Here is a 25,756-nt window from a genome sequence, read left to right as displayed (position 1 = left end):
CCCCAGCCAGGGTTATAGAAGACGACCAAGTCTACCTCCCCAGAGTAGCTTGACTACCCAAATCTTTCATCATCCACTGCGTTCAGTAGAAAATAATGTGTGTGGTCATGCAAATCAAACAGTTGACTTCAGCTCTCCTTTAAACCTCCCCTTGTTAGCCACATAGACCTCCTGAAGAGAGTGTGACAGATGCCAGCCTAAGGTGTAGAAGTAGCATATGCTATGGCACTTCAGTATGTAGTGTAATAAAGCTGTGTCTTTCACAGAAATGTTCAAATATAAGTGTAGCTAAAATGTGGCGGTGCACGAATATGAGCTCCATTTCTCTCCAGGGAGCCAATCTAATGATTGCTGTAAAAAAATCACCATTCATTTATTGATGTGTCATTGATCTACACAGCAAAAATCAATCTTATTCATATCTGTTGTCCACACTGAAAAGATGTATACTTGAACTGTAAAGATAAATGAACATTTTTTCCTAACAGTAAATTGAATATAAACAAAATTCATATAAATAAACATAGTCTTGGGACTTTCCTGGTGGTGCAGTGGTTAAGAATCTGCCTGCCAATGCAGGGGACACAGGTTCGATCCCTGGTCCGGGAAGATCCCACATGCCTTGGAGCAACTAAGCCTGTGCGCCGCAACTACCGAGCCTGTGCTCTAGGAACCACGAGCCACAACTACTGAAGCCCTCGTGCCACAATTACTGAAGCCCAGGTGCCTAGAGCCCCTGCTCTGCAACAAGAGAAGCCATGGCAATGACAAGCCTGCGCACTGCAACGAAGAGTAGCCCCTGCTAGCAGCATGTAGAGGAAGCCTGTGCACAGCAACAAAGACCCAATGCAGCCAAAAATAAATAAATAAATATTTAAAAAAATTTTTAAAAAGAAACAGTCTTAAAAGATTGTTTCGATGTGAAGTAGAGCATAGCAATCATATGTTCCATTATAATTGGATTAAAAGCTATATCATTTTAGTTTATAGGACTGTTAATTGTATATCTTAGAAGTCGCAGTGGTTGTTTAGCAATAGTAAATAGTGCATTGTTTAAAGTTTTTGGTGATTGAGCTAAAGTTTTTCAGATGTGCAAAAGTAAATTTTCATCTTTTTAAGAGAAACTCCATATTCATCTTTAGAAATGTGATTTTATTTTTAGTCTCCTTTCTTTTTTTTATGCTCTCCTCCTCACTTCCCCCAACTTCCATGTGCCCCTTTACCTCATGTCTTCTCTTAATTTCTTTCTTTTCCATTGGATCCATTGAATCTCTTTCAATTCCTTCTGTTTCATTTTCCTTCCTTTAATCTTATCTACTACCAGGTGGCTATGTTATAGATTCAGGGAGAGTTGGTTAATCAGGAACATGTTATTTCCCCTGGGCTTCCCAGCTGTGTGCACTCCTCTGGATTTTTCTAATGAAGAGGAGAGAGATTGTGATGGGCATAATGGAGTCTCTTCCATTAATTCTGTTGCCTGCCCATCCATCCCACACTCGTCCCCTTCTGTCAGATCAGAAGAGTGAAAATAGAGAACAAGACCAGCTTGGATGGAAATGCGAACACCTTTACCATAGCCCTAACAGAGATGTTTGCTTTAGAAGGAAAGTACATATACTGTTCTTGAATTTATCCAAAGGTATTTCCAAGGACTTTCTGATTAAGAGAGTCAAGAATAAGGTTCTAATTTGAGCCCTGCCATTAATATAAAAATAAGTATATTTACTTCTTAAACTTCAGTTGTCTAAAAGAAATAGGAAAACCAAATTAATTTCTCATTGTAGTGGCATTTTGCACGATGCACTTTGGGATCGCAGAGTAAGAAATGATATGTAGAGTGGAGGTCTTTAAACAAACCTTTATGGCCGTCTCTCTCATGGACCAGTTGGGGTTTTTAGCAGCTCCTTTCGTATCCACAGGTGGGCAAGAACACAGGAATTCTATAGATATGTCCTTAACCTCGTTATAAAAGTATTGGGCTATTCCTCTGAGCCACAATTATGCGCTGCTTTTGGTTTTTGCTGTATATTTGTCTCCAGTTACTCTTCTCTTCCTAGAGCCGTGTACTCTTTTTACCCAGCCTATTTGAACCATTATTTCCATGGGCAACTTCTTTGGTTCCTGGCCCCAACTTTCCTTTGGCCATGGCTGTTGGATCTTCTTTAGATCCATAGTCCAAAGAACCTGGCTGAAGCCAGACCCAGTCTGCTCCTAAACCCCAAACCCAGGTTCTAGAACTTAACATTTGTCCAGAAAAAATATTTCTTTTAAGCTTACATGGCATATTTATTAACCATTGTCACCTGTTTTGCTCTTAGTTACTGATTGTTCCTTTTTTTTTTTAAATAGCAGGGAGAAGATATAAATTCTCACTTCACCCTTTACATACAAATCTTTATTTACCCTTTTCATTTTGTTTAAATCTAAGTATAAAAAGAAACAAATAAAAATAGGGCAGTCAGATGGCCACAGCTAAGTCAGCTGCATCCATTGTCCTTTGGCTAGGCATTAGGAATTGGATGTCCGAAGACACTTTTAATTTTTTTCTGAAACTTTTATAATTGTACTTGTAAACTCCAAAGTGATAATAATTATTAAAAAATCAAACCATATAGAATGTATATAAAAGGTAGCTCTTATTTTAGATGGTTGCCTAATAATTTATAACATAAATATACCATAATATCTTTTGCACCAGAAGAACTTTCAGAGTGTTAGTAAGATAATGAACACCTATCCCAGGAAGAATTTGGCAGAATTGACATCATAATTTTATATGGATAATGTATATGGAAAGCTTCCATTAAGTGGGAAATTGGACTGCAAGCCTGAGGTGTAAGCAGTTTTTGGAACTGAAATAATGTTTATTACCTCCATGAATTGGATAAATAACTTCAGTTAAAGATTCAGTTGCAAGGTGTGCAATGGTGACATAAATGCCTGTGAGGCTATTCTTTCCCTGATGTGATCAAGAGATATGAAAGCCTGATCTGGAACTTGGGGGCAATACACCATGGAGAGTTGAAAAGGCAATTCTCCAAATTACAAGAGATATGGCAATGGGGTTTTTCTTGTTTTACTTTTTCTATACTACAGTGACCTAAAACTGGTAGTGTGAATTCTAATGGAGTGCCTGTGTTCAGATTCCTTTGTATTTTCTGAATAGTGATCAGGGAGTCGATTCAACCTCTCTTTTATAGAAGGAACGTTTTGAGGGAAAATATACGGGATGTCAGGCCTGCGGAAGGCTGCTGAGTCACATGTGATTCACAGATCTGGCTTCAGAAATCTTCCGGTTTTCCCGTTGCAGTATAGGGGGGTCTGTTTTAAAACTGCTTGTTGACATCCACGTTGGGGTGTGCTCTAAATGGAGCATGAGGGACGGTGACAGAATGACTGTTAATTAAAAAAATTAGCAGCCCGCAGGAGTTCATTTGGAATGCTGATGTTTAATTCACGCCGTTGGCTGCTTCGTGATTCCTCCCTGTTTCATAAAGATGATGAGTTCCATGGGCCTGCCATCCTACAGGAGGCCCCTTGAGCCAAAGACCTGCCTTCTTTTCACCAGGGCTTGTGAAATGCTTCCTGCCTGTTTCTAAAATGACTGAATGCGATCAGTTTCTAAGTCTTTCCTTCTGATTGAAGAATTATTTCAAATGTGGAAGATACAAACATCAGCACAAATGAGACTTTCTCTGAGATTGACCATTGTATTTTAAAATGTTTATTTCATGTTTATAGAAATAATTTAAATTCAAAATGACCATCTTGTCATTTGCTTCATGATAAAGGAAAATATACCTAAGACTTTTGATTTTTAATATTCTGTTATTAATTGTGAATGATCTGATATTGAAGATTTATTTTAACTAGAAGAGTACTGTTTTTAGTTTGTATTTAAAATGGACTCTAAGTAACTATACATACATGAATCATGCTTTACACTTTTTTTGTTTGTTTGTTTGTTTTTTGTTTTTTAATATTTTGGATGTGCCACACAGCCTGACGGGTCTCAGTTCCCTGACCAGGGCTTGAACCCAGGCCATGGCAGTGACGGCACCAAATCCTAACCACTAGGCTACCAGAGAACGCCCTGTAGTGTTTTTTAAACTTATTAAATGCCAGACATAGAAGCTTCAATTGGGTTTAGCTACATAAAGTGCAATCTTCTTCCTCCCTGATATTTTTTTCTATTTAATCGCCTAGATTTTGACCTATTTTTCCACATATAATGCATTGAAGGTCATTACTTTATAATGTTGTTATTTTGTTATTTAAACATTAGCAATTATGACATAATTTGGAAAATTAATTCAAATTAAAAATGTTCAAAATTGTGACAAAGAAATTGAAAATGATTTCTTTTCCTATATGACTTTGACATTTACACAAACTTTTCACCAGTGGTTGACAATCCTTGCAAGGAGTTATTTGATAGTGCTAAAAATTGTAATTTTTTTCACCATTTGATCAGCATAAATTCATTTTAAAACACAGTTATCGTTAATTTCACTATGTTAATGGAGAAAAAACTATTTGATTAAAAAAAGTAGTTTAGCTTTGTGTTTCTGTTGAGCAGATCAGGAAGGGGAACTGGCTGTAATTCCTGCCCAAGAAGCAGTCTTCTGCTTGGAATACTTAGTGGCTCAGGCCGTCAGAGGGGAGCATGCACAAGGGCAGTGGACAGGCTGCTCAGGCAAAGAGGCTCAAAAAGAACCGTGCGTCTGTGGGGACCAAAAGGGTGAAAGCAGTTAAATTGTAATGTATTTTCTGAGCTGGGAAGATCTTTACAAGTTCATATTTGAAAAATACTTTCCCATTTTTCTAGAATCCTGTGCTTAATACTAAAGGAATCGAAATGTTACAGATGGGCTACTTTTAAGATGTTCCTTTCCAATGGTCTTCAGAAAGAGAGAGTTAACTGTTTTTCAAATTTGCGAGTTAATAAATTTGCAAGGTTGGCTTTCTGATTGATAAATAAACTCTGTCCTGGAATAGCTATCAGACAAGCTATACTATGAGCTATCTTTAAAAGGAGCACCATACAAGTTGGTCTGGGCCCAGACTTTTATCTTCTTGCATTTGTTTGTGTATCTGAACCTGTGTTATGAACACAATGAAGGCCAGCTGAAAGAGTCATATTTTCCATTCATAGTTGAAGGGTTTAATGTTGCTTCTAGAATATTTTATATTTAAAAACACGTCAGGGCTGACTCTACATCTGACCTGCTACTCTATGTCAAATCTTTGTGCGTGTTGTGTATAATATGCGTTGATGGCTGTATACCAGTGCTGAGGGTGCTATGATATTATGATATTATGTAATGAAAGCTGTGAAATTCAACAGCTAGTGCTTGTTTATTTATTATTAAACAATCATGTGATATTTCTTTTAAGGAAGAAAATACCTGGGTTTTCTCACTTACAGTATTTAAATCCTTATTTTCTGTTCCTAACTTTTCTCTTGCTGTGCCAAAATAAGACTCCAGTAATTATCATTTTTCTCTATTTACATCAATGAAACAGACTTAGAACCCCGGCCTATGAAAGTCTATAAAATAGAAAACACAGCATATTTGTAAGTTAGAATGAGAGGAGAGTTGGAGACTGCTATCTGCTGGTTTAATGATGAGAACAAGATGTGTTTCCAGTCACATCGATTAGCATTTATTAAGATGGTAAACTATAGGCTTCTAAGGGGAAACTGCTCAGCTCTGCCACTTACTGATTCCATGACCTTGGGCAAGTAATTTAACTGCTCTATGCCTCAGTTTCCTTGTCTGTAAAGTGGGAGTCATAATAGTATCTGCCTCATAGAATTTTTGTGAGAGTTAAAGAGGTTCTTCACATAATATGTTTAGAACAGCTGGTGGTACATAGGTGTGTGATAGATGCTGTCTGTTGTCTACTGAGCATCTACTGTATGTTCAGAAATGTGCTAGATATTCTCAGAATACAGAGCTAGAAGCTGTGGCCCATCCACTCAGGGAAATCCAGTATTGGTGGGGCAAAATTAATACTATTATAAGACAGTATATCAATGTGTGTGATGTTTTGTAGGACAGGCTATGTCTATTTTAGGAACTTAGAAAAAAGAAAATTTCTGAGGGCTTGTCCAGAAGAAGAAACTGAAGTGGAGACTTGAAAAATGATTTCCAGGCACTGAAGAGACTTAAGAGAGGTCATTTGAGGCTAGTGGAAAACGTGATTAAATAACATGACAAAACTGACGTGTTTGTGAAACACGTAGACTGGCCTTACTGCAGATACTGATCTAGGTAGGGAGGTAGATGGGCTATTTAAGTCAGAATCCAAATAAACTGTTGAAGATATTGCAGCATTGCAAATGGAAGTGAGGAAAATTTGATCATGACATTAAGTAATATGTACCCGCCTGAATCAGGGTAGAATAAATTTTGTGAGCTATCTGCAATGGCTGGGAAAAAATATAGGTAAACAATGAAAGGGAAGCTCCTCGAGAAAATGATTGGAGTTGCTGTAATGTGCAATTAGAAATTCAGCTCATTTGGCTCATAGAAACACCAGCAGCAGATTGTGGGGCCATTTGGGACACCTCCCTTGCCACCAGGCTGGAGGGACAATGCTGCAAGTTGTAACTAACGGTGACGTGGAAGCATAAAAACAAAGCTCTCCTGGCCTCCAGGGAGCAGATCCCTCGCATGAGAACCCTCCTGCCTCTAGCTAATCCGGGGAACTACATTAACATCAGCCCGAAAGTGTGTTGCTCATTTGTTGTCTTGGAAGCTGGCAGCAAATTGCTGCAGCTGAGGCAAAAAATATTAACTAAAGAAACAATGAAAATGCTGGGATAAAACAGAAATCAATCCAAGATGGTGCAAAGGCAGATCTCCTGAAGAATCTTTGGTCTTTGAGAATTGTGAGTGTGTGTATTTGTAAAGCAGATTAAACACACACACACTCACATTCACAGGACAGCGAAAAGCAAACAGGAAATGAAGGCAGAGGAACACTAATAGCACAAGAATCCGATTTTAGTGATAAAGCCTTTTTTCTTCTACTCTCAAGTACTTTACCTTTCCACCCTGATTAGCACAATCACATCCCTTTCTGCATTTCTTTCAGGAGTGACTCTAGACAAAAATGGAATACTAAAGCATTTCACAAGTCTAAACAGCTTTCTAAAAACAGAGCAGCAGTGTTATTGAAAATGATTTAAATCGAGAATAATTTCAGGAACTAACATTCCTGGCATGACACCCATTTCACAAGCAATTTTAGATTTAACGTAGATACCAAGTATTCCTTGCACTCACACACACACACACTGAGTATTTCATGATACACAGTTATCATGTTATAAGAAATGCATATTTAGCAAAATAGTGTGTCTAGCTCATCTAAATCCTTGGCTTACTTATGTTATTTTTTACCCAACTATAAGAACATTGTGGGTGGTTTATTATATAACAAAAATAGGAGCAGTTTAGCATTGGTGGGATATTTATAGCAAGTGGAACAGTTTTGAAATATATGGTCTTATTACTTCAAGTTTATAAATAAGCTATTTATATAGCAACCCAGTTGAAATGGTCAGTTTGTTAGATCTTGTGATATTTTTATTTTTCCCAGGTCCACAGGGCAGAACTATGTCTCTGATTTCCTTGGGTTAAAAATAAAATTATTTCTTAAAAATAGTGGCTCAGGCAGAGAATTGCCTTAGGACAAGGGCCCCAAAGGGCACAGGCTTCTCATTTTCCCTCTCCTCCTCTCAATCCCATATTGTACCAGCTCTCCCATTCACATTTTTTTTCTGTGTGTCTCATATTACTTTAAAAACATTTTTAAAAATAATTTTTATTGGAGTATAGTCGATTTAGTGTTGTGTTTCTGCTGTATAGCATAGTGAGTCAGTTATACATATACATGTATCCACTCTTTTCTAGATTCTTTTCCCATATAGGTCATTACAGAGTATTGAGTAGAGTTCCCTGTGCTATACAGTAGGTTCTTACATAGAAAACAAACTTATGGTTACCAAGGAGGAAGGAGGGGGAGGGATAAATTGGGAAATTGGGATTGACATATACACACTACTATATTCCTTTTTTGCTCTAGTCTCTGTGATAATTGCTAGTGTGATAATACAAGATGGATGTGAAAGAAAGATGTCTGTTTTAATACTCTTTTCTTACTAATAGCAGGAAGTTCACACACATTCTTTTTTGACAGAGGTCTTACTACGTGAGATATAGGAAAGAAGGACCGTCAGCCTTTGTAGGACCTATTATTAACATTTCTTAGCTATCACTTTGGCTCCGCTATTCCAACCAGTGAAACAGGCAAATTTTCTCTGTAGCGTTTAAAACAATTAAATAGATAACTGTGCAGACTTGACACTTTGTACTCAACTGCTACACTTTACAATAGATGAAACAGGGTATAATTTGTACTGTTCTGAATTTGATGTTCCTCAAATGCATGCAAAATGAAATGGATTACCATCTCTCATTTCTTTTTTTTTCTTTAAATAGTTTCCTGAACTATGCAATACTCTTTTTTTTTAGGTTTTTTTTTTTTATGCAATACTGTTTTGAAAGCCGTCTTACAGGCAAATCTAACCTAAAATGGAACAATATTAATTGCATAGCGAGTATTTGTCTCTTAAATTTAGTGAAAACTTGAATATTTTATATTATTTGCCTTTAGAATTTGGGCTATTTCTGTACAGTAAAATGAAGTAAAGGATATAAAAGATTATCTCAACTATTCAATAAACAATTTGCCTCAATTTTTAGAGATCTCATGTGGGATTCTCCAAATTACACTGAGTCTGAAGATTCATCATCAAAAACGTGGAAACATATACTGCTATTTGACTCTGTAATGAGTTATTGTAGAGGTATAGAAGGATTACAAGACTTCATTTTTGTCCTATGAAATTCAGTGTCCACTTGAAAGATTTAGAATTATAAGGTATGCATTCTAAAGATTTTAAAATTTTCTTGAAAGTGTTAAGTCACATTTTAAAATTCTTCTACTTGTTGAAAAATGAATGCTATTTATAGATGCATGGGTCCAGCAGTTCATTTTTTTCTGATGTGGATTTTGGAGAGAAGAGGAAATTTAGTAAATAAATTACTTACTCTACACGCATTAAGATAATTGGGCATTTTAAAAAACAATACTGCAATTATGTTTTATTTCAATACATTTTTCTGTTTATTCAGTAAATATCTGCGTGCCTGCTATATGCAAGGCACTGTAATATTGAGGATTAAGTGATAAATGAGAATAAAAGTATATCCATTTAATCATGAAAGTCTACAGAAAAATAAGCACAAAGCACAATTAAAGTGCTTTGGAGTTTAGTGGATAGAAGAGAATATTTTTAGTTTTGGAGCTTCTGAGAGGTGATATTAGAGTATTTGTGAAGTTTATTCCCAGTAGAGGTGGAGGATTAATTTCAGGGAGAGGTTATAGAGCAAAAGCAGAATGTGGAGATGGACGGTTGACAGACATGGAAATGTGTGAGATTGGTGGAAGTAAAATGGCGTAGAAAATTAGAAGCTAGAAGGTTGTGTTGTTAAACCTCTAAACTTTAAGTTGTCTCATCTATGAAAAGTGAGCACTAGTTTTTCTGATGACTAAGTGAGAAAGTGAATGTTAAATACTGTGGCAAGAATGTTGGCATGAAATAAGGTCTTAATGCATTCAGCTATCAGGTACGTATTGGGAAAAACATTGAGATACTATTATTTTACAAAGCATCGAAGGAGAGATATGATGACGAAATTGATGGCACGGAACTGGATGACTGAGAAGATGGTTGGCCAACAAGGAGAAGGAACACAGAAGGATTAGTGCTATGGGGAGGAAAGATTTTGAGTTCAGTTTTATAGATACTTTGAAAAAGAATGGCGGAAAATCAAAAGGGAGTGATCTAGCAAATGGTAGTTAAGGCAGAACTGGGGCTCCAATGTAGGAATTATGTATGTAAAAGGGGTAATTGAAGTCATGAGATTTTGAATTTTTAGGGTTGTACGAACTTAAAGAAACACAGGGTTTCAAAAGGCAGTGGAAAATTGGGAGACTGGGGTAACAGAGAGAGAGGAAGTAGTTTTGTTGCATGCATGCATTGGCTACATACCCAATCTCTGGAGCTTCTCACCATTTTCCTCTACAAATACCATACATTCTTACTCTTCTGACTACCTATCATGCTCAAGTCCTATCCTCGTAACCTTGAAGCCTCTGTTACCACTTGACATTTGAAATCAGGGAGTTACATTTCTCACAAGCAGAGTTAAGTGTGTTCCTGACATCACAAGTTTGAAAATCCAATGCATTTTCTCATGGAAACAGTATACCTGTTAGTCAAGTTCTGTTGTATCTATATAACCAGATATACATTGATTTAACTTTTTTTGAGTTCCTCAGATATTGTAATATATATTTCTTTCTAGGAAAAACATTTTCAAACAAACTATTGAACTTTCTGAGAGCAGTTCATTTTATCTCAGTGATTTTAGGAATTAGTTTCTTTCAGAAACTATATGTTGTTTCAAGTGATTTAAGCATGGAGTATGTGTTCAGGCCACTTCATTTAGTCTTACAGCATATTCTTTTATGGGATCATTAGGCTACAAACCCTAAAATGATGAGAAATTTGAAGTTTGGCAATACAGTATTTTCATACTTTCCTAGAAATATTATAATAGCATTTTTGGTTCCATAAGAAAAGTGCTTAGGAAATAAGTATTTTATATGATTATAATACTGTAACATTTTAATGAGTATTTTTGATAGTTTTTGTTATTTAGAATTAATAGAGATCTTAAACTTTTCAGGCCCTTCCTTGCACTTTTCCTTGTCCATCTTTCCCACCTACTGGTATCTGCCCCATATTCATCTGACTGCCTTTTTCTCCGTCTTGCCCTCTTTAGCCTAGTACTGGTAGAGAAAATCACAGTCATGCTGATTAGTACTGATGAAAACTGATGACCTCCAGTATAGGGCTTGTCCTTAAATACTCTCCAGTCATTGTTCTTTTTAAACCTCTGACTTTCTTTTCAACTACCCCACCTCCTGCCTATCTCTGAACAGATGACTCTGTCTCCTTTATTTAAAAGAAAAAAAAAATTGAGACCAATAAGTAAAGCTGTTTTGAGTTTTTAATCTGGTTGTAGTTATTTCCGTTTACCTAAAACCTTTTACAATTTCCCTTCAGTCTCCACGGAAAAAGAAACCTCCCTTCCAGCCATGGACTAGGTTTCTCCTGTGTTCCTGTTGTTTCTTTACTCATCCTTCACCCTATCATGTTTGGAATGTGGGGGGTGAATAAGAAAAAGCCGAATGAACCTGGAGTCTTTTGAAGGACTTTGCCCTGTCATTCAGTTACACATTCTTTTCTGAATCTGCAATGTCTGCTTCTCTCCTTGCCTTTCCCCTTTTGCATGGAACCACGCCTATATCTCTCCGATTAAAAAACAAAAAGGAGCACTAAATCCTTGTTCTCCATTTTTTCCTAGATTCCACACTGGTCTCTCACTCTCTTCACATGTAAGATAAGTTTCTCTCATCTTATTTGATGACTCGCTGGAACCTCTTGCCTTCTCTGGCTTTTGTGATGCCATTGTCCTCAGATTCCCTTCTCTCTTGCCACTGTTCAGATTCCTCTGTCTCTTGTTTAAATGTTATTTTCCAGAGTTCTAGCTACTGTGTATTTCCTTCCTCCCTCTAAAAACTCTCCTGTGTGAGTTATGCATTGATTTACCTCTGTCCTTGGTAAGTACCAGATCTTTAAACACTATGGAAACTTATCTTCTGAGAGTTTCAAATCTATGTATATTCACAGTTGCCTACTGGGTTTCTATACATGAATCGCTCAAAAACATCTCTATCTGAACCAATGAAAACAAATTCATCAATATCCCTCCAAATTGTTCTTCCTTTTGTACTTTCTATAAAAAAATGTCGTATCGTTGTCTAACTGAGGAACTTTGTGAATCATCTTCAAATCTTTCCTCCCATTCACTATTTAAATCCAGTTGCATGTGAAATCCTGCCATCCATCCTTCAGAGTTTTGTTGAGCTGGTTTCTTCTGCTTAGTCTCCCTTTTGTTTCCCTCTCTATACTTGCTACTACTGAGCTAGTTTGAATCCTACTCATTTCTTAGGTCTTATCTAAGCCCCTCCCTGCTCACTTTCTGTTCTCTCTTAACCCACCACCCACTGGGCTGTCAGAGAAATTATTTTATCATGTTCATATACCCTTAATTGATCTTGTTACTCACTAACTCCACCTTTTCCATTATCTCTGCATCATTTTGAAGATACAGTCTAAAAGCTTCAGAATGTTATTTAATACCCTGGGTCTGGCCAGCTATTTGCCTGAATTTCTTCCCGACCATTCTTGCCCCCCATACATTTGTTGAACAACCTTGGACTTTGGCCATACAGCCTACTTGTGGTTACTGACTATGTCATGTTTGACATTCCCTCTGCCTTTGTTTTTACTTCCTTCCCTTCTCGATTTTGTCAAATTCCACTTGTCTTTCAAATCTCACTTTAAGTAGCCCAGAAAGCCTCCTCTGTCCACCTCCCTACAAAACTATCTAATAAACTTTAGGTGACTCTTCTGGTTCCTGAAGCATATCCTACTGATGGGATTCAGGACGTGCTACCCTAAACTATGGATACATGGCCTATTGAATATTTTAAGCTGAAGGCATTTGGGAAGTGGCATATGCAGGAAGGACTTTCTGACCTTCCCCTCATGTTGCCTTCCCTATACCTGGGAGAAAGGAGCATCCTCATCTCTGAAGACATGAGGCAGAAGGAGAAATGTGAACGAACAGCCTTTGTTAAGTTTCCCCCAGTTTACTGTATTTAGTTCATAGTCTTTGTCCCATCATATCTTTCTACTCTTCAGCAAACCTAGCACAAACACACTCAGGTTTAACCATTTTTTTTGGGGGGGGGTCTTCATTTCCTTATGAAGGCTCCCGTGTCATGTAAAAAATAAATTTGTATGCATGTCACTTGTTAATTTGTCTTTTATTACATTGCTCTGTCAAGAATTTAGAAAGGTAGGAGAAAAAGATACTTTTCCCTCCCCTGCACCACCTTATTCTTGTTCTTGTTCTCTTCTGCCTCTTTCATGCCAGACCCAGTTTTAAGCCCAATTAGAGTGTAAGGCATGTCTGTACCTTTCATTTCTGCCCACCAGCTTTTAGTACCTTCTCCAGCAGGAATTTCTTGTTGAATGGGCTGACGAAGAAGAAACAACAAATTCTTCCTCGTGGAGTGCTGTGTTCATATCTTATTATCTGAAAAGACTATATCCTCTATGAATTTCTGCAACATATTGTAGTGCCTTCTGGAGACATTTAGTAAAATAGTGCTTAGTGATTATACACATGTGCTTGACAGTTTACCTACAGAGAGAAAGACCAATAGAGAATTTGCCCATGTGAATATTCTCCCTTATGTGATTTTTCACTTTCGTGATTAATGAGATCTTCACTTATTTCCGAGCCATTATAATCTTATAATTCTAGGTTTGAAAGGCAGAGTGCTTATATATTTTAGGAAAACCAGGTAATACCTCATGTCTCTAAAAAATAATCTTTGCTCCTATAAAGTGTTCTTGACAGCTTGTCAGTAGGGCAGAGCAGACTGGACGGGCCCTGAATTGCTTTTCAGCCAAAACAGGTTCACGCCAATGCACACTGGCAGTGACAGTACACTCAGGTGTCAAGTTAGAAGGCATGTTTTGGATCGGTTTAGCATAAATCAGAATTCAGGAGTTAAGTTTTTTTTTATACATATATAGTATTTGTCTTGGTTTCCCAGCCAAAGACATGTATCACTTCTTACTATTTGTCGGTGTTGGCAATTATATTTGAGAAGAGATGATTCATTTTCTCTGGGTTTTGTCCAGTAATTGCTTGGAGAAATGAAATCGTCTCATCTGAATTAGAAAATGATGTCCATGGTTTTTCCTCCTACCCATTCCCTACTGTAATTTTTTGTTCTTAATGTAAAAATGGATCACGATTATACTTTTCTAACAGAGTAATAAGAATATTAGTTAGCATATAATATTTTTCAAATATATATACCAGCATATAAGTAGTACAAAGTATATTAGAATAATGTGGTGTGCATCATTTACTTTACATCCTTTTCCCATTTATTTATTTTTTGTTTTCTGATAATTAAAATCATATCCATATAGCATGATTCAATAAATATTCTTCCTTATTTTCATTTGTGTGAAAGTACCCCTTGCTTTTATGTATTTCATTTACAGCTAGTTTGTGTCACATGTAAATCAAGCCTCTGTATTTTCCTCTAAGGCATTTCATCCTTTTTCATGACTAATTTTCAGTTTTTCTTCTTCCTCTTTAGTTTATCAGTTCATTATTCTTTTATATGTTCTCCTGTATAGACCTCATTTAAATCCCTTTCCCATGCTAAACTTTTTCCACATTTAATTTTTAATACTGTTGTATTTCAATTTATCAGAAAAAAAGTGGATGACCTTGCAGTACTATTGAAATTTCTGCCTAAGGAGAAGACACATGTGGTTAAATCCTCATGATTAAAGCACTGATAAAATATAAAGTTCATTTTCAAAACAGCATTTTTCTGCCCCACTCTTGTAGGGGTGGAAGTCAATGCAGTGAAACCAGTGAACATAGCCAGGTCTTGGAATAATGAGAACCAGTTCTCTTGAGAGAGGCGAAGCAGCCACCTTCCATTTTAGATGCAGAATGGTGGTCGTTTAGGGTAAGGGAATGGTTCAGTGTTACTCTTCATTGCGCGATCAGTTTCCTAAGTGAAAATGTGCATAAGGGCCTTTTAGATACTAATCAAGAAAGCTGTGATTTTCCTCAAAGCAAGTTTTTCTGAAATGTTTGAGAGCCACTAACACACTTCTGGAGAACTGGGGGAAGGGACCAGGGTTGTTGTTCTTCCACAAAGTTGACCCACTGAACGGTTCATTCTCTAACATGCTTTAAAGAACCTGTGCGTTTAGAGGTTCCTGGTGGGATCAACAGATATGATTTCTGCTCCTTGACATTTTTAAAAACATGCCTCCTTGTCATTCCATTGAAAAGGCGGACAGACAGGAGAGAGGGGGCTCCGTTCAGTGTGGATGCTAACTGGACAGAGCCAGCGCTGCGGTGGAGAAACTGGCTCCAGTCCTTGAATTACAGCTTGCTCTCATGACAGAAGAGTTACCTTTTTTTAAAAAAAAAAATTTATTGAAGTATAGGTGTTTTACAATGTTATGTTAATTTCTACTGTAGAGAGCAGTGACTCAGTTATACATATATATATTTCAGTATCCTTTTCCATTATGGTTTATCACAGGACATTGAATATCATTACCTGTGCCATACAATAGCATCTTGTTTATCCATGCTATATAGTATGATAGTTTGTATCTGCTAATCCCAAACCTCTAATCCTTCTCTCCCCCACTTCTCCTCCCTCCACCCTTGGCAACCACAAATCTGTTCTCTATGTCTTTGAGTCTGTTTCTGTTTCATAGATATGTTCATTTGAGAGTTTATGTTCACTGTCAAATGAACATATATAACAGTTCCCTTTTAAATGTATAAATTGTTTGTATGCTACTGTAGTATACTGAAACTACATAAATCACACTGTCAATGAAAAAAGAAAAAGGGAAAACTGTCAATCAGAAAAAAAAGGGAAAATGTTTAGTATTAATAAAATCCAAAGAATAAAATAAATAAGCAAAGATAGCTACACATACCATATATAGAGAGAGAGAAGTTCAAATTCAGATGCAAATCATTTCCTATTGTTCTTATTAGTGTAAGGGCTAATTCTTTTAGTTTTCTTATTTTTGCATGGGCAGAAAAGAACACACACTAGGTCTTTTTGCAGCATGAGGATGAATAAATGAAATACATGAAGGCACTGCAAATTAGATTTATTAGAATGGGAAAATTGTGTGGTATTTGGTAATCTCTAATGACAGCTTAGAGTTTTCTAACATGTCCTGACATTCTTAGCTTGTATTTTAAGATCTCCTTTACAGTAATTTAGTTTATTAATTATATATTAATTATGTAAGTTATATATATTAAAGCATATAAATTGTCCCTTGAACAACATGGGTTTAAACTTCATCAATCTACTTAGAGTAGATTGCTTTTCAGTTAATGCACAGTACTACATGATCCATTGTTGGTTGAATCTGTGGATGCCATAGCACGAATGTACCGCGAATGTGGAAGGCTGATGTAAAGTTATTTGTGGATTTTCAGCTGCCTGGGGCTTGGCACTCCTAACCCCCATCATTGTTCAAGGCTCAGCTGTACATGAAAAGGATTTGAACTGGAACCGTCAATCATAATTTTAATGCTTAAAACCGTTTCTTTAAAACTTAGGCCTTGATCCAGTAATTCCAAATCTAAGAGTCTAGCTAAGAAAATGAAATACTTTTAAGCTTTATGTACTAAGATATTTGTTACGGTGAAATTTTTAGCAGTTAAAGCTGATGACATTCTAGCTATCTTTTAGAAAAGGAGTATGGTCAAGTATATTATGGGATTTAGGGGTAATGGAATATTAAGTGGCCATTAAAATACAGTGTTTATCTAATCATCAGAGAAATGCAAGTCAAAGCCACAATGAGGTATCACCTCACACCAATCAGAATGGCCATCGTCACAAAGTCTGGAAACAACAAATGTTGGAGAGGGTGTGGAGAAAAGGGAACTCTCCTGCACTGTTGGTGGGAATGCAAGTTGGTACAGCCACTATGGAAAACAATTTGGAGGTTCCTTAAAAAACTACAAATAGAACTACCATATGATCCAGTAATCCCACTCCTGGGCATATATCCAAAGAAAACCATAATCCCAAAAGAAACATGTACCATAATATTTATTGCAGCACTATTTACAATAGCCAGGACATGGAAGCAACCGAAATGCCCATCAACAAATGAATGGATACAGAAGATGTGGCATATATATACAATGGAATATTACTCAGCTGTAAAAAGGGATGAGATGGAGCTATATGTAATGAGGTGGATAGAACTACAATCTGTCATCCAGAGTGAAGTAAGTCAGAAAGAGAAAGACAAATATTGTATGCTAACTCACATATACGGAATCTAAAAATGGTACTGATGAACTCAGTGACAAGAATAAGGATGCAGATACAGAGAATGGACTGGAGAACTCGAGGTATGGGAGGGGGCGGGGGGTGAAGGGGAAGCTGAGACGAAGCGAGAGAGTAGCACAGACATATATATACTACCAACTGTAAAATAGTCAGTGGGAAGTTGTTGTATAACAAAGGGAGTCCAACTCGAGGATGGAAGATGCCTTAGAGGACTGGGGCAGGGAGGGTGGTTGGGACTCAAGGTGGGGGGAGTCAAGGAAAGGAGGGAATACGGGGATATGTGTATAAAAACAGATGATTGAACCTGATGTACCCCCCCCAAAAAAAAAAAAAATACAGTGTTTATAAAATATTTGTAATGATATGGAAGAGTATTTACCATGTGACCAATGGAAAAAAAGATATGTGAATTTTATATAATATGTGCTCAACCTTGTGAAAGAATTTTAAAAGACTTGAAGGGAATACATCAAAATGTTAAGAGTGATTATTCTTGGGTATTGGAATTATAAGAAATTTTAAAATATTTCTCATTTTTCTGGCACTTTTCAAATATTCTACATTTAGCACACTCTTAGTATTGTATTAAGAAGGCTTGCAAGCTAAAGGATGAACTTTAGTTTAGAATTTTCCATTTAGTAACTTGTTTTTAATGGAATATTCATAAAAATTAAGCAAATATTTACCCTTATTTGTCATTTTTCTCTTTTTGATTTGGGGATATTTGAGCATCCTAAGAGGTTGAAGAGGTAAAAGTTCATTGGTTTTGTCACTTAAAACTGGGCTGGGGTGGGTAGCATAGTAGGAACTAGGAGGGAGGAGAAAGATTTAAAGGTAATTTAATGAATTATCTGCGGATAATCTGTGCATATAGAATGTCAGTCTGTGGCCTTACTTTGCCAGAGGTCTGACAGAACATTCTCTTCTCTGATTTCTGCAGCATCAAGTCATGGGTGGATAAGATGCAGGAAGACCTTGTCACCCTGGCAAAAACAGCAAGTGGAGTCAATCAGCTTGTCGATGTGAGTAAAGTCTCCCCAAACTTACTAATTATTTCTTTAATTTGAATGCAGTTCTTTCTTCTAAGAAACTGCCTTAATATATTATAAATAGGACACAATTTTTCATGTGAATCTCATAGTGAGAATCTGAGAGGGACTCTTGGTGCTGCTAGTTATTGCCATCCCTAATCATTAGTGAGATGTTCTCACCACACTTTACAGTTTATATACAGCTCTCCCTTACATGAGTTCATGTGATATATAGTCATCCCTAAAATTCAAATTGGGGTGTCCTGTTTCCTCCCTTCTTCAGAGAATCTCTGATGTAGTGGAGACTTTAAGCCCTGTGATAGATTCTTTTGAATATCCTCAGTGGGAATATATCTTCATTCTTTGAGGGTAGGTTTTATTTTTAAAAGTGGTTTACAATGTCTATAGCCATGCCTAGAGACTAGAGTGAATCACTGAGATGGGTAACTCAGACTTTTGTGCAAGAAAGGGAGACACTATGAAAGACTGTTTTTCTTATGATTTATGAAATGACTATGAATGTCACTCAAATGATTTTTGAAAATAATAGCAACATATAAGTATTTGTGTAGCATCTTAAAGAGATCATTTTCCTTGGGTAAGCGCATGTACATGTATAGCTTCTGTAAGATTTATTAAAAATTAAACATCATTTCTTTAGAGTCTCACTGCTTCCATTTCAATGTAAGTAATCTAACAATTTGAAAGTACCTTCATCTTGTGTTCTTAGTGATGCAGTGAGGTGTTTTGTTTTCCAAAAATGTGGTTGATCAATGAGGTGAAATGGGATAAAAGTGGTTTCATGTATGATACGTGAATATTTATTATATGAGTATTTAAATGTGAATATTCCTCTCTGGGAGAAACTAGAATGGATGGTTACCTTGTGTATTAATAAGACTTCATAAAGAAACCTTTCTAAGCATATATTTCAAAATATTATTCCAGAATCTCTTTATAAAACAGTTGTAGGTTTCAGAGTATGTTGAGTAAATTTAAATATTTATGAGATGGCATAAGGAATATATTTTGAAATGAAAAGTGTTCTTTGTGAATAGCAATGATCAAATTAATTCTAATGAACATTTATTGAGCACATAATATGTCCCAGGCACTGTGCAGGCTACGAATGGTTGACAGAGACACAGTTCCTCTCCTCAGAGAACTGACACGCTAGTAATCAAAATCTCCTTTTCTGAAGGTGCAGAGATGCTTGAAGGCTACTATAAGCTGATGTTTGGGATCTGCAATGATTCACTGTGGGAGAATAAATTAGAATATGAAAGTGTGGAGGGTAATAAGTAAGCCTTTATGAAAGTGATGGTGTTTGTGGAATGAGAAAAAAAGAAATGAGAATTGACAGATTCTGGTGAAAAGTTATATAACTCTTTTTAATGACAGATTGAAATTAAAAGTAAAGTGCTCTTGGGAGCTCTCCTTTACTCCTACAGTGTTTCTCTAGCCTCAAAAACCACTTTCTTGGCTGACCTCTTTTTTACTTTTTCTGTTAATATGTGAATCCTCTCTTGCCAAATCTGCTTTTTTCAATGAATCCTCAAGAAAAAGAAAAGTCTCTCCTGATTTCCATATGCTTTACGAGATGTAGATTACTAAGAAGAGCATAAATATTGATGAAGAGTAAATGGCCTTGTCTAAATTAAGATAACAAAATAGAATGGAGAGGATGGAAGAAAATCCCCACAATGTTGCGTTTATGAGGAATGTACCTCATTACAGTGACGGAAAAAATACAAATAAAAGAATTACATGCATGTAACAAGGGAGGGAAAGAGAGCAGAATTTACTATTGGAAGAAGAACTTAAGTATTAGGGGACAAGAAGATAGATTAATGAGTCCACATGCCTCTTTCCTTTTGCCCAGAGGGAAGGTGGTCCATGATGGGGGCAAAAGGGATGCATTTCTTTTTGGCCACAGGAACTTAAAGCACAGACTAGCTGAAGGACACCAGGCTTGAGCGTGAACTTCGTGTTGAGACTGGGGGTGTTTTATGCTTGGTGAGGATCAAAAGTTGAAGAAATAGAGGAATTTAGTAGGTTTCTGGGTTGAAATTCAATATTTTAAAAAATGATGATTCTTCCCAAATTATTGAGTAGTTTTTACTGCATCACAGGACACATCTTGTTTTTCACCTGCAGGCTCAGCTGCAATGAGGGAACATAGCTAAAATAGGACGTCTTTGCAGTCTTACAAAAATGACTTTATGGCATCATAAAATATTAGGCCAGGGAAGATTGATAAATAATATTGAAAAAATGCAGCACTTTAACTTTAAAAATTAGAGATTTTGCCCAGGTACCTGACTAACTTCTGTTAAAGAGTAAGAATGAATAGGCCTCAGTCCCACAAGACTGTCCTCACTTCAGACACCAGTCACAGGTATTAGATCACCTGTACTCCTGACCTGGCTATAAATCAGGGCTTCCCACTATGCTCTCCTCAGGTTCAATAATTTGCTAGAATGGCTCACAGAACCTGGGAAGTCACTTTACTTATGTTTACTGGTTTATTATAAAGGACACAAATGAACAGCCGGATGAAGGGGAACATAGTACGAGGTCCAGAAGCGTCCCAAGGTCTGGAGCTTCTGTCCCCATGGAGTTGGAGGCCCCTCTCAGCACCTCGATGTGTTCACCAGCTTGGGAGCTATCTAAACCCCATTGTTTAAGAGTTTTTAAGAAAGTTTCATTATGTAGGCATGATTGATCAAATCACCAGCCACTGGTGATTGGACTCAGTCTTAAGCCCCTCTCCCCTGCCTGGAGATTGGGGGTTGGGCTGAAAGTTCCAAGCTTCTAATCAAAGCTTGGTCTTTCTGGCCACCACCCCTATCCTGAAGCTTTCTGCAGGCCCTCATCCACCAGTCATGTCACTAGTGTACAAAAGACACTCATCTCTCCAAGGAGCTATGTGCCAGGAACTGGGGACAAAGATCAAATATATATATTAAAAAAAAAAAAAGAATGACTAGGCCTAGTACTATTAGCCCTGATGCATTCAAGTTTTAAGATATCTTTTGTTGGATTTTTCCATTTCTAATCACGTATTGGAAGAATACACATGTCCTTGGGTGCGTATGATTATCCACAAAGTAGATTAAATAATTTAGGAAAGAAAAAATACAATTAGGAGAAAGAGATAATGCATTATACTTTTTCTTAGTATAGTACTTAATATATCAGAACCTTTAAATACAACTGAAGGACTACTTTTTTTTTTTTTCTAAATTAGTTCCAGTGCTGTCCTAAACCCTTTATATCCATTATCTTATTAATCCTCAGGACAACCTTGTGAAGTGGATATCATCATCTTTAATATGCAGGAAGAAATTATTTGTTCTAAGCTATATGACCACTAAATGGAATATAACTCCAGCACTGAAAAGAGTCTTGTTATGCTTTAGGATATATGTTAATATTTTACCTTTTTATACTGTCACTTGTATTTTGAGAAGGTGAGCAGATCCCCAGTTAGGTACACGGATAATATATCTGGTTATGCTACTGCTCTTTTTATAAAAGACATAAAGAAGAAGTCAAAGATCCCCACCAAGTATCTGCTCATGAACATTTCCATTTTAGTTTCTTTGAAGAGAAAAATGTAGAAGGAAATTCTAAGATGTAAATTTACATGCAGAACTTAAAAACTTCTATTATTGTTAACGTGCACAGAAATGGTTTTTGTGTATATCCATTGAAAGAATTGCTATGGATTGTACAGGAAGTTTTTTCTGATTTTGTCTTCATGGTCTTCTAACTAAAGAAAATATACTTTTTTTTTTTTTATAGAATATTATAGCATATCCTTTTAAAAAATCTTAAAGACCTGTGGTTCTTCCAGTTGATAGCTTTGTGATCAAGATGTTTAATCTCATGGAGTTGCTGACATAGTTGACATAATCCATATAAAATAGTTATTGGCCTATAATTAGAACTTGACAGATGTCATTCATTAGTTGTATTAATTGAGGGTATAGTATTATATTAGTTGGAGGTACAGGCGGAACCACTGTAACAAAGAGATAAGATAACCGTGTATTTTTCTCTTGTATGACAATCTAGAGGTGAGCCATCTAGGGTCAGCAGAGTGGCTCTGCCATCCTCAGCATATGGCTTCCTTCCTGGGTCCGGGGTGATCCTTTCAGTTGGTCATTTCCCAGCCATCATGCAGAGAGACTAGAAGAGCAGGTACGCAGTCACTGTAAGGGTAAGATATTTTGCTCCCATCCAGTGGTCAGAACTTATTCTCATGGCCGCATCTTACTGGAAAGGAGTCAGAGAAATGGAGTCTTTAGCTGGGTAGTCATATGCCTACTCTCTCACAGTGGAAGAGGGCAGAACAAAGAGTGGAGGATAACTAGTAGTCTTCCACTGATAGATATTATTATTTGAAGAGCTATATCTAAAAATCTGTTAAAGATACGTTAATACAAAACGCAAGGTAATAAGTATATTTAAACATAAACAAGAATAAGGTCATAGACCAAAAAACAATAAAAAGACCCTCAGATTATGAAACATATATATATTTTTAAACAATTTGAATTATAGAATTTTTTGGATACATTGTATTACTTTTATTTACCTTTTATTGGATAAATTTGATGTGTAAATTTAAGATGTACATCATGTTACTTTGATACATTTATATTTTTTAATGTGGTTGCCATTATAATGATATTTATCACATTACATACTTGTAGTACAATATTATTGTCTGTGTTCAGTAAACTATACATTAAATCCCTATCACTATTTTAGTATTTGTTACAAGTTTGTACCCTTAAACATTATTAATCTTATCCAGCTGCCCCCTGGTAACCCCAACTTTACTCTGTTTTTTTTTTTTTTCTTTTCTTTTTTTAACATGCTTGATTTTTTTAAGATTCTTCATGTAAGTGATATACAGTACTTGTCTTTCTCTGTCTGGCTTATCTCGCTTAACGTAATGTGCTCAAGGTCCATCCATGTTGTTAAAAATGGAAGAATATCCTCCTTTCTCATAGATGAATAATATTTTATTGTTTATATACTACATCTTTGTATTCATTCATCCATTGGTAGGCATTTGGGTTGTTCTCATTTCTTGGCTATTATGAATAGTGCTGCAATAAATATGAAGGTACATATGTCTCATCAGACTCCTGTTTTCTTAATTTGGGGTATATCAGAAGCAGCATTGCTGGATTATATGGTAGGTCTATGTTCCATTTTTTGAGGACCCTCCGTATTGTTTTCCATAGTGTTTTGGACTAATTTACTTCCCACCAGTAGTGTGCCAGCACTTGTTGTCTCTTGATGACAGCCATTCTAACAGGTGTGAGATGATATCTCATTGTCATTTTTATTTGCAGTTCCCTGATGATTAGTGATATTGAGCATCTTTTCATGTGCCTGTTGCTCATTGACGACCTCTTTGAAAAAATTTCTATTTCTTCTACCCTTTTTTCCGTTGGATTATTTTTGTTGTTGTTGTTATTAAGTTGTGTTAGTTTTTCAATATAGTTTGCATATTAACCCTTTATGATATTTAGTATGCCAGTGTTTCTCCCATTCTGTAGGCTACCTTTTCCTTTTAATTTCTTTTTTCTTCTGTGCGGAAGCTTCTGAGTTTGATACAGTCCCATTTGTTGATTTTTGCTTTTGTCATTTGTGCTTTTGGCATTGTGTCCAAAGAATCATTGCTAAGACCATTACCAGTGAGCCTCTTGCCTGTGTTTTCTTCTAGGATTTTTATGGTATCAGCTCTTACATTTAAGTCCTTCCATTTTGAGTTAATTTTTGCAAGTGGTGTGAGATAGGGGTCCATTTTCACTGTTCTGCATTTGTTTTTTCAGTTTCCCCAGCATGATTCATTGAAGAGACTATCCTTTTCCCCTCGGGTGTTCTTGGCTCTCTTGTGGAATATTAGTTGATTGTACATACTGGGATTTAATTCTGGTCTCTATTCTGTTCCATTGATTTATGTGTTTATTTTTGTGCCAGTACCATACTGTTTTATTACCATGGCTTTGTAGTATAGTTTGAAAGCAGAAAATGTGATACTTCCAGTTTTGTTCTTTGTTCTCAGGATTGATTTGACTATTTGGGGTCTTTCGTTATTTCAAACAAATTTTAGGATTGTTTCTTCTACTTCTGTAAAGAATCCCTTTGGTATTTTGATGGCAGTTGTGTTGCATCTAAAGATGGCTTTGGATAGTATGGCCATTTTAACAATATAAATTCTCCCATTCCATGAACACAGGATGTCTTTCCATTTGTTTACGTTTTCTGCAATTTCTTTCAGTAAAGTGAAGACTTTACACTTTTTTAGCTATCATGCTGGCAGATGGAGAGGATGATGATTGTATATTAATAAATAGATAACATTTTAGGAATTAAAGTGGTCTTAATATTCTTGGAAACAGTTAAGTTCATAAAGCATTCACTAGAAACCATTTTTTCATTTAATACATTAATAAAATATTTCATGATAAAGTTATACCTAAATTTCAACCAATATCTAAATGATCAGATACTCTAATGGTTTCTATAACAATAAGAATTAGCTTTATGAAAAAGGTTTCTAAAAATAAATTGAATACAAATTTCTGTTTGTTTTTTCTATAAAATGCCTTTCTGAATTCGCAAGAAGTTATGTTAAAAGGAAACAGAACTCTGCAAATATGTCAGAAATCCTGAGTTGCTGCATTTGACTGCCTCTGCCCTGGGGAAAGCAAAGCACAACAGTGGAAGCAAGTTACAATCCTCTGGGAGTTTTGTTGTCGTCTTTGTGTACTATTTTCTTCACACTACCCCCTTTCCCTTTAGGAATCCAAGATTTTCTTGTAGACTCCTTTTTATTACAAAAGGAAGGGGTTGGTAGTTATTTCCACTTGGTTATTTAAGTCTTAGAAAACTCCTTGAGCCCTGAAGCAGAACAGATTTGGTTTTAGCAAGCAGATGTGAAGACTGTATTTTGGAAGAGGTAGAGTTCCTCCTCATTCTACATAGGTTTCTTTTTCCTGGCAGGGGACAGGTGGGGACAGAACCTGGACTGATGTGAGACACATAATGCCCTGAAAGGGAAGAATTTGAGGAGGTGCACTTGTTCTGAGGGTCGTAAACTTGCACAATCCTCAGAGTGAGTTTGTGGCTCCTAGAATTTTGTGCCCTTGGTACCTCACTTGGCTCACTCTAGTACTAGCCCTGGGACCCATGGACAGGAAAGGCCTGACTTGCTCTGTATCTTCTGCTCCCCATGGCTGAACACAGAGACATTTGCAGCCTTTGGACGTAACACGAATTCCAGGCTACATTTTCTTTTCTGTGCCTTCCTCCCCCAACATATAATGTTAGGTGTTTCTTACAGCTTTACCTGATGCTTTGTAAGCCTCCCAGACTCCTCTTAGGTCCATGTAAGGTACACTGGCTGTTCCTTCAGTGTTAACAATACATGCATTTCGAAATCTCACCCACATTATCTGACATTGCTCCATACTTCCCCTTCTATTTCAATTCTAACATGTTGTGTCTTCTTATAAAGAAGGATGTTAGGGAAATCCAAACTC

General features: G+C 36.5%; 1 protein-coding gene across 3 annotated transcripts in view; it reads left to right on the top strand.

Moving 5' to 3' along the window:
* CACNA2D1 (calcium voltage-gated channel auxiliary subunit alpha2delta 1) overlaps positions 1 to 25,756 on the top strand; it is a 587,574-nt gene that overhangs the window by 192,690 nt on the left and 369,128 nt on the right. For all 3 annotated transcript variants that reach the window (XM_057730987.1, XM_057730986.1, XM_057730985.1), the window contains exon 2: positions 18,098 to 18,179. In XM_057730987.1, coding sequence (XP_057586970.1) covers positions 18,120 to 18,179 — 60 coding nt within the window. In that variant the 5' untranslated portion in view covers positions 18,098 to 18,119. The remainder of the gene's footprint in view (positions 1 to 18,097; positions 18,180 to 25,756) is intronic.

Source organism: Hippopotamus amphibius, chromosome 4 (genome assembly GCF_030028045.1).
Source record: "Hippopotamus amphibius kiboko isolate mHipAmp2 chromosome 4, mHipAmp2.hap2, whole genome shotgun sequence".
NCBI classification, from domain to species: Eukaryota; Metazoa; Chordata; class Mammalia; order Artiodactyla; family Hippopotamidae; genus Hippopotamus; species Hippopotamus amphibius.
Note: the sequence above shows the minus strand (reverse complement) of the source record. Positions and strands in the feature narration are given on the sequence as shown.